This window comes from Elaeis guineensis, chromosome 6 (assembly GCF_000442705.2).
Source record: "Elaeis guineensis isolate ETL-2024a chromosome 6, EG11, whole genome shotgun sequence".
In the NCBI taxonomy this organism is placed as follows: domain Eukaryota; kingdom Viridiplantae; phylum Streptophyta; class Magnoliopsida; order Arecales; family Arecaceae; genus Elaeis; species Elaeis guineensis.
The window spans coordinates 130,492,558-130,502,537 of NC_025998.2; the positions used below are offsets into that span (position 1 = coordinate 130,492,558).

Consider the following 9,980-nt stretch of genomic DNA (forward strand, 5'->3'; position numbering starts at 1 on the left):
TAATATAAGAGATCATAATCAACGAAGTATAAGATTGAGATCTAAATTTGCGCCACTGATTTTTAAGTTATATGTTCGTTTCTAATTTTTCTAATTTAAGTTGAAGGTTTGTTTCTAGTTTTAAATTAAAAATCCACCGCTGATTTTTTTATCTTCTAGATTTTCTCTAAGACCTCTTACAAATATTGAAGAGGGTTGGGGCCTATTTGAATGATTGAACTTAAAATCTTATGGGATTCGTAAATTCGGCCAATACTATCATCAAAAGTTATTGAGCTAGGCACATAATTACAAGTACCTAGAAGATCTTTTTTTTTCTCCCCATAAGATTTGAGTCGGTTTACTCAAAATATAGTCCTGGATACCTATAATTACAGATCTAGTCGAGCTTGTAATCTAATACTTTTGGTGGTTGAACTAGCCCAATCCACATATTCCATGAAATTTCGGATCCAACCACCCAAACAAGCCTTTGATATAATATAAATACATACATATATCATAGACTTAGTCTACCATATGTGCTATAAATAAAGCTAATAAAAAGATGCCATATCAGCATTTAGAACTAAAATATTCTGCAACCATCTCAATATAATAGCATTGCTTGAGGTGATTGAAGAATTTTTCAGTTCAAAATACCGAGACAGCATCTTTTATTGGCTTTGTCTTCAATACATGTGGTAGATTATATCTACTTAAAAATTTTTCCAATATATGGCTCTTCCTTTAGTCCTGTCCACACCTATTCCAAATTGCTCTCAAGTTAAACATGGCATTGACTAAGGACCCAACTGTAGATCTCATGCATCCAACTAACCACTTCATGAGAAAGATAACATCAAGCATACTTCATTTTGTATACTTTTATGAGCATTATGGATATTCTATGCTGCGTGATTTATATTGTAGAATAATATGCAATACCCGATGGCTATTATCAAAAAATAGACAGCCATCAAATTAGGTGGTCTTGTGTGATATATATATATGGTCCATATGGTAATTGTCTGTCTTCTCACGGTGGACCCCGTAATACTCCACACTACAACCCCCTTACAGGTTCGTTAGAATATGAAAAGCACAGGGTCCGACTAAAGGCGGCCAGGCTCCAGCTTGCTGCCCCTTCTTTGTAGATGGAGCGAAATCGCATGTCTTGGGGTAATGGCCTTCGATCTAAGTATAAATGAATTTAAATAAAAAAGTACATAATGATGGGCATTAGTTTGAGAGCCTGTTTGGCCAAATTTTTGAAAAAAAAAATACTGATTTTTTTAAAAAAATATTTATTTTTAAAAAATAAGATATTTAGTCAAATTTATTTTAAAAAATAATCTGCTTCCAAGCGATAGCAGAATCAATTTTTTTGCTGCACGGAGATAGCAGAAAATTGAAACTTCTCCTTGAAAGCAGAAGCAGAAAATTAATTTTTTCAAGATAAAAATATCTTTACTCAAAATCATTATTTACCATAACTATCTCTATTTATTTTTATCTAATCCTTCCATTATTTACTATAAATACATATCTTTTATCATAATTTGATAGTCAAAAATACTTTTTTTGAAAGATTTGTCAAACACAAATTACTTCTCAAATACCGATAAAAATATTTATCAAATATTTTTTACCAAACACAGACCGCTTCTCTCTTGCAGTACTTCTGAAATTCTATTTGAAAAGAAGTGATTTTCAAATAAGTTGATTTTCATAGCTTGGCCAAACAGATCCTGAATCCAAAGCTTTGTGGTGCCATTTACAATTGAGAATGGATGCTCTGCGGTATTTAAAAAGTACCGCAGGGTACTGTGCATACTTCTAGAATGTTCGTCAAAAGATGAGCGTGTTAAAATATTAAGAAAAAAAAAATCGATAAACTTCAAGAATATTTGAATAATTTAGATAAACATCACGTAACCGTTCTTTTTTAATGGATACCCCAACATATGCACAACATCGGATCTCATTCTTTCACGATCTCCATATTACTTAAATTTCTAAAATTGAATAAGAATCAATATATAGTCATAGTAATCAGTATCTAGAATATTTTCCAAATAAGTTGCAAGTAGTTTTTTTTTTTTTGGTAGGATGGAAGTAGGTAATAAGAGTTTGTAAAATTACATACGACCACTTGGTTCATAAACAATAATGATGTCTAGATCCCTTTTATGCACCTGCCATTCTTTAAAAGAGAGCATTCTCGTTTCATCGAATGCCCTTGCGAAAGAAAATAAAAACACTACTGTTGGGGTAGAAAAACTATGTTGAAGAATTAAAACTTCTAAAATAGAGAAGAGAGCGAGATGGACAATAACTTCACATTTATATATGATAATAACCAGAATCACACACTGCAAAACCAACCATGAACACAAAATCAGGGAACGTTCCCATCAAACCACTAAAAACAATTCCACAATAAGGAAGCAATACGCGGTCCGGCAACTAACGGGGCAACATGAGACCCCCAAAGGTGGCCGCAAAGGCAAGCACAACCATTAGGAAGCCCACAACCCTGGATTCCGCGGTGGCAGAGGCGCCGCTCGGCTGGGGTTGAGGGGGGCCTTCGGTTGGCGGGGTGCCTTCGGTGGGCGGGGTGGCCGGGTTGGAAGGGGGGACGGCTTCCGGGGGGCTGGAAGGGGCAGCAGAGGGGGCGAGCTTGGCGACCTGGATGTCGACTTTCTGGCCGACGGCGCAGTGACCGGGGACGGCGCAGAGGAAGAAGTAGTGGCCGTCGGTCCTGAGGGTGATGGAGTCGTTGCCCGACTTGTACGTGGCCTTTGGGGACCCGGCGTTGCACGACTTGTAGTCTTCCAGGCTCACCTCTGCCACGTTATGGAAGTCCTTGTTGTACACAAACTCTGCGTCCACCGCCACCATCAACACCAACCAAAGCATTCACAATAAAAAAATAATATGGATTCAGACCATAGCAAACAAGCTCTGAGAAATCGGCATCAAATCAAAGAAGAAAGAGAGAAGAGAGAGAGAGAGAGAGTTACGGATGATATCTCCAACTATGAAGTTCTTGTTCGCAGCCCAGGCGGTGTAGTTGACATTGCCCAAGGTGGTCCACCCAGCTTTATCTCCGACCTTATAGACTTCCCCTGAGGACAACGCCACGGAAGCAAAGGCCACGAGAACGGTGATGGCCACGGCCATGTCCATTGCAGGAGAAGGAAAGACCGGAGACTCGAGAGAGAGAGAGAAACAATTAAACAAAGACAAGAGAAACACAGCTAAGAAAAAGACCTCTCTTTTTCCACCTTTTGAGCGTGCGGTCCTCCCATTCCTTTGCTCCTGTGATCACGCTCTCAAATCCAATGATACCGCTCCCGCATCCGCCAAAAGCGGAAGGTTCTACTAATTCTGATTCGATACCAAACGATGGTTACCCAGCTTTCTCTTCTAATCTTCTCCGAGAGTTTTATTGAGAGTATTTAAGTACATTTACTGGATTACAAAAAATCATCAAATCCCCGTTTATTATTATTCCAAAAAATTACCCTCTTTCCCTCTATCGCTTTCTTCGTTTTGGTTGCAGCTGTCCCCTTCTTCTTCCATAAAGTTTCCATTCTTTCTCGGATCGCAGGTAATTGTATTCAATGGAATCATCGAGATCACGGAGTGATCCACTGGCAGAAACGTAGCCTGTGATGGCCTTCTCACATTTAGTGCGCGGCAATACTGCCTTGGCTTGCCTTGCCTTTTTATGATTTCTGTACTTTGAATTTTTTAACGAAATTGTCTAAATATTTACCCTCATTTAGATAGATATGAATGCCCAAAATTGGTCCATCATCTCATCTACGTTGTTGAAGCAAGCAAAACTCGATCTCAATAACTAACAAAATGACAAAATTATTGTGGTCTAACGATCTAAACTGTTAAATATGATGTACTATCTCAAAATTATTTATATATAAAAAAATACACATATAATCTAGAGATCTCTAACATATGCATCCAGTGAATAATATAAATAACATGAAATAATAAAAATTTTATGGATCAGTTAATTCATAAGCTAGAAATAAATAAGCAACTTAAAAATAATAGAGCATGTTCAATGAATTGGACAATTGATATTAGATCTCATGCATTATTCTATGTGCATCTATGTGCACCTGATGCAATTAGAATGAAGAAACATTCCAATCTCTTTCTTTGTGTATGTATGCATTTTCATATCAGAAGAATGCAACAAATGAGATAATCCCAAATTGCTGTACCCACAATCTTTACTAATCTAGCAAGTTTTCTTTTTCTAATTAAATTCCAATTTAGCTAGAAAGTGTAACATCAGATTGATATTCCTCCCTTCCCATGATATCTGCAACTTATGTTCTGTTCAAAATTCAGGGTCGTGACAAGTGTGCTGTCAAAAAATGTATTGATGAAATGAATCCTATTTCAATCCATCTATGCAAATTGATTACAACATTATGGTTTCTGGCATAAATGTCATGTCTGGTTATCTCCAACAATATCGGCAATGCAGCAAAGAAGAGACTTGACATTCTAAATAAACATCTGCCAATCAATTCTATTTTATTGAATAACTAGTTTTTTATTTCTGTGCGCATGGGATAGCAAACGAATCGGATCGGTCATAAATGGATCAGATCAAAAAACGATCAATCTATATCCGATCTGTTTATTAAACGGATCAAAAATTCAAATCTGAATCCGATCTATTTATTAAACAAAATCTGATCCAATACATTTAATCTGTTTATTAAATAGATCAAATTAATTTAAACAGATTAAATAGGTTAAACGGATCAAGTTAAATAGATCAGAAACAGGTTAAATATGTCGGATTAAATAGGTAAGAAATAGGTTAAATAGGTTAAACATGTTAAATGGATTATCTGACTAAATTCAACCTAAATATTAAATGGATTAAATGGGTCAGATATTTAAAATTCATATCCGATCCAATTATGAAACGAGTTAAACAGATCGATCTGTTTATGATTCGAACTCGTTTAGCTTAAATCCAAACCTGTTTATGGTGGATTGAATATGGATCAGGTTGACGGGTTGGATTATATTTTGCCAGCCCTATGTGCGCGGGTTATAAAATCATATAAATTATTATTTGAGAGAAAAATAAAGAGTTATAATGATAATAATGTGTATTTAATATATGGAAGGTTGAGAGTTCTCAAGAGCTTAATAAAATTTTAAATAAAAATAAAGAGAGAGAAGTACAGGAGTTGAGGGCCTCCTAGGAAAATAGAATGGTCAAGCTCATTTAATATGACAGATTACTGGTTTTCAAAAGCTTAATAGAATTTTAAAAAACTACGTCAATCAATTATTTTTAATATTTTAAATAATTTTTAAATATTTTTAATATTATAATTAATAATATAATATTTATGTCACTCTACGTTTTCATACGTATGTATATTAAATAAGCTGCAATCAATAATATGCAGGCCTTTGAAATGAGGGCAAGCAAGACCTTCAAGCTTGGCTGCTTGAGATGATCCAGAGGGGGCAAGACATCTCAGGCTACCTTGTTTTCTTAAAGAGGAGCAACCATTAGATCTTGCCTTATTAAGCGCTATCTCGCTAGCTCTGCTGTTTCCTGTGAGCTTCTACAGGAGCATGACATAGAATCATCAGAGCCATACATCTATCAAATAAACTTGTGGATGCATGCGCCCACATTGCCCATTGGAAGAACTGAATCAAACACCAACCCAAACAACAAGGAAAGAGGTTTTGCCACACTACTTTCTAACCTACTATATGTATAATGAATTTTCTATTTTTATTCATCATTCGTTGGATGATGGATGATCCAGATTTTTCTCAGAAGCGACAGATCACAGCCGGTAAGAAATCCATGTACGGATATCAAACACCATAATTTGGACAAAATCAAGGAGTTGATGCTTGAAAACATATGTGGATAATTAGAAATTTTGGCAGCTTTTGGAGTTCATAACCCACCGCCTTCTTCCTGGGGACAGCAGGCTCCGAGCTTTTAGCCTCGCGGTAGCAGAACAAATGCGGTCTTGGGCCGCCAAATTGTTAGGCCCATGCCACCGATGCGTACCCGATCCACATTGGGTGTTACATGTTTGAGGGCTTGTTTGAATAGTCGGGCCCCAAGCCCCAAAAAATTCATGGGTTAAACTAATACAACCATCAAAAGTAATAGATTTATAGATTGGGCTAGATCTATTTTATCAGTACAACTTTTTGAGTGGGATGGTCTGAATCATTAAGGAAGAAATAAAAGATCTCAACTCCCTCAAAAGATAGTCCTAGATACCTATAAATATAGATCTAGCCCACCTTATAATCTAATGCTTTTAGTGATCGGACCACGAATCCTATAAGATTTTAGGCCAACAATCCAAACAAACCCTGAGTGTACCGGATTAAACATGTGGTTTTAATGGTTGTAGTTCTTTCAGTATTTTCAATTTAAGCTTAGCTTGCACCACTAAAATAAATGATACAATTAACTTCCAAATTCAGTTGAATCTTGTTATCCCTCAGATAGGAACACTGCTTAAGGGAGGCCGATATTAAGATGATGGATGTAGCAGAATTCAAGCAGGCTCAAGAAAATCAGTGCTCCATACCTAGGCTTAGAGCCCCCGTAAAGAGGATTAAATCATCAATTACACCTTTTTTTCCACAATGATCATGTAAAGATCAACAAGGTTATATTTTGAGGATCAGTGCTCTTCTAGATGCAAAATACTATAATATATGGTATTTTAACTGCTGTCAGTAAATCATACTCAAAATATTTTCTTCATAAAACAATATCCTTTCCTCTTCCTGATATGAAATCAATGTATAGAGTTTTGTTCACTGAGACATCAAAACCAGACATGTTCCATAGGTTGTAGTTGCATGCATGTAACTGCAACCTATGGAACGGTCCATCGACGCTTTTAAGCGCCACAAAATTTTATCTTCGAATGGTCACAATAAGCGTCGGTATATGCAAGTGATGATTTAAATTTGCCAATGCATATTCCTAACGTCGGCAATATAAAGTCGGCAATTCTACTTTTTCCTGTAGTGATGAATGATACTTAATAGCTTCTTTTCCTTTGTCTTGACTCCTTCCAAGCCTTGGTCTCTAGAGGAATGAAGAAACTTAGGCAGCACAGCTTTTACCGTTTAGCAAGCAAAGGAGCGTTCTTCGCCGCAGGTTTACATGCTCTGGACCCCCCTTTGGCCCATAGTTTTCTCGGCTCCAATATTGAATGATTTTATTCAGCTGTGGAAGATAATTTCCATGATGGAATCATTTTTCTTCAGAGGTAAAAAGTTTCTTCCGTGAATTTTTGGATTAGGTTGGTTGTCATATTGATATTGATATTGTGAAGTCATGTTTTGTACCAGTACTCTATTTGTTTCCAGGAAGCAAATTCAAAGTCATATCACCAAGTTTGGATACCAAACAACCCTTGGAGATTGATTCAAAATGCATTATAATGATGTGTTATTCATCAGTGGGAGCTAAATCACTATCATTCATCAAGTGTTGGGAATATTAGTCAAAGTCCTACTTTCACATCCAACTCTTTCAAGAGGTGGAGTGATTGTCCGGGCTGATATTTTCTGGACCTCCTGAAACACAGTACCATCAGATAGGGATTTGGATGTTTTAGTTTTGGTGATAGAAACACTAGCGGTGTTGTGCAAGTGTTTGATGAGCCCCACCAATATTGAACAAATGTCGACCGTTTCTTTTTCATGGTTGGAGGCATGTCAATGGTGGAGCATAGGCTTTGTTGCACCTGAATATCAGCAGGGCACCACCAAAATGTCGATAGGAACAAGAAAGGGAAGGGATTTGCGTTTGTACTGTCAACGGTGAAAAGCCAAATGTGGTGGGGGACATGTAACATTCTTATTGTATGGCTTCAATCTCAAACAATTTGCTACTATCACTTGCTTCCTCACAAGGGTTTGGTAGAGGTGAAAAAAGGCAATCAGGTGGAATATTTGGTTTACCTGTGGAAATAGCTATAGCCTTTTTTTTTTTTTTTTTACACTACCCTGAGGTTGTTTTTATTTTTACTGGTACTGTTGCTGCTGAAATCGATCGAGGTCGGAGAGAGAACGGCTGAGTCTCACACAGAGTTGCTGGCACTGGAGTGATCTGCAAAACAAGTCCAAATAGGAGGTTTTTGCTCTGGTGAGAACCCTCCAATGCTCAAATCAGATTCAGAGAACAATAGGAAAGCAACGAATTCTCTGAGAGGGAATGATTGACTTACTTTGATCCTCGAAGCTTTAGTTACTTATATAAAAAGCTGTCGAACAGCTGGTCACACAGTTGTATGAAGATTATGAGATCCCGAGATTGCTGGACTGTTGAGCTTGCCATTGTGGGTGAAATAATTCAACTTTTAATTGCTTTCGTGGAGTGAAGAGGTTGTTATTGGCAATATATTGAGTGGAGGATTTAAATATCCTCGAAGATCGTGTTTTACCTTTTGACCTTCTTGAGTTGGATTAGTGGTGTCATCTCATGGTATATGAGGGTCCTACTTGTTAATTGCATAGGTTGTCAATCAGGAGTTGAGAGTGTGGAGAGATTTTAGCTTTCATATGCTCCCATGTGGGGATATTTATTGTTATTGGCTTTTTCTGCATGGTGTGGATGGTTGCCATGACATGAAGATGGCTAAGTATAAAATATTTTAACTTGAAAATGATCAAATATACCTCAGTTCAGCATAAATGAAGCTCAGAATACCTCTTATCAGCATAAATGAGGCTCAGGAAAGCTCTTATTAGCATAAATGAGGATCAAGATGGGGGTATTTATTGTTATTAGCCTTTTCTGCATGGCATAGATGGTTGCCATGGCATGAAGATGGCTAAGTATAAAATATTTTAACTTGAAAATGGTCAAGTATACCTCAGCTCAGCACAAATGAGGCTCAGGATATCTCTTATCAGCATAAATGAGGCTCAGGAAAGCTCTTATTAGCATAAATGATGATCAAAATAGCTCTTATCAATATAGATGGGGCTCAAGATATATCTTATCAATATAGATGAGGCTTAAGATAGCTCTTATCAGCATAAATGAGGCTCAGAATATCTCTTATCAGCATATATGAGACTTCGAATATCTCTTATCAGTATAAATGAGGCTCAAGATATCTCAGCTCATATCAGGATAGCTCATCTTAGCATAGATATATCTCTTTATAGCAAGTATATAGCTCAGCATATCTCTTCACAACAAGTCTATGGCTAGGCATGCCTCTAAATTTACGTCCCGAACATGAATCTGAGGTATCTATGATACCACCGTAACACTATTTCCTACTTCTGAGTTTGAGAATCAGACGAAATGAGTACTGCTGATATGATGCCTCGGGCCTAAGGACGTCCATCTTTGCTCTGCTCTTCATCCGAGCGGCATCTTATGCACTCCTCATCTTGTGAGCGGCATCTGTCTTCATGCAAGTGGTATCTTGTGCTCAGCTCATCTTGTGAGTGGCAGCGTGTGTACTTCTCATAACGTGATAGGCAGCTTGTGCACAGCTCATCTTAAACCGAACAAAAATTGGTCTGGATGAAAATCAACAGGTTGGCCCAGATAGAGATTGATGGGCTGGAGGATCCGGAGATGACGGGCTGCAGAGGTCCCGTAGGTTGTTCTCCGTAAGAGTATGGCTCGGAAAGAAACTCAACGAGCTAGTCTGGATAGAGATCGACAGGCTGCGGAGGTCCCGTAGGTTGTCCTCCGCAGGAGTACGACTCGAAGGCAAACTCGACGAATTGGTCCGAATAGAGATAGATGGGCTGGAGGATTCGGAGATAACTTGATGGGTTGCGGAGGTCCCGTAGGTTGCCCTCCATAGGAGTACTGCTCGGAGAAAAACTCAATGAGCTGGTTCGAATAAAGATCGACAAGCTACAGAGGTCCCGTAGGTGGTCCTCCACAGGAGTACGGCTTGAAGAAAAACTCGATG

At 37.8% G+C, this 9,980-nt stretch overlaps 1 protein-coding gene across 1 annotated transcript; it reads right to left on the reverse strand.

Moving 5' to 3' along the window:
- Positions 1 to 2,317: 2,317 nt before the first annotated feature.
- On the reverse strand, positions 2,318 to 3,217 carry LOC105046602 (mavicyanin-like). Its single transcript, XM_010925245.4, has 2 exons — positions 3,006 to 3,217; positions 2,318 to 2,864 (listed from the first exon to the last, which is right to left on the reverse strand). Exons 1-2 carry the CDS (start codon positions 3,169 to 3,171, stop codon positions 2,449 to 2,451), a joined length of 582 nt encoding a protein of 193 aa, XP_010923547.1. The 5' UTR covers positions 3,172 to 3,217; the 3' UTR covers positions 2,318 to 2,448.
- Positions 3,218 to 9,980: the final 6,763 nt, after the last annotated feature.

Excerpts from the sequence above, each read along its gene's own strand:
- LOC105046602 (XM_010925245.4), bottom strand. The coding sequence starts at position 3,171 with ATGGACATGGCCGTGGCCATCACCGTTCTCGTGGCCTTTGCTTCCGTG. Across the intron at positions 2,865-3,005 it reads CATAGTTGGAGATATCATCC|AGTTTGTGTACAACAAGGAC; the intron begins GTAACTCTCTCT and ends CGGTGGACGCAG.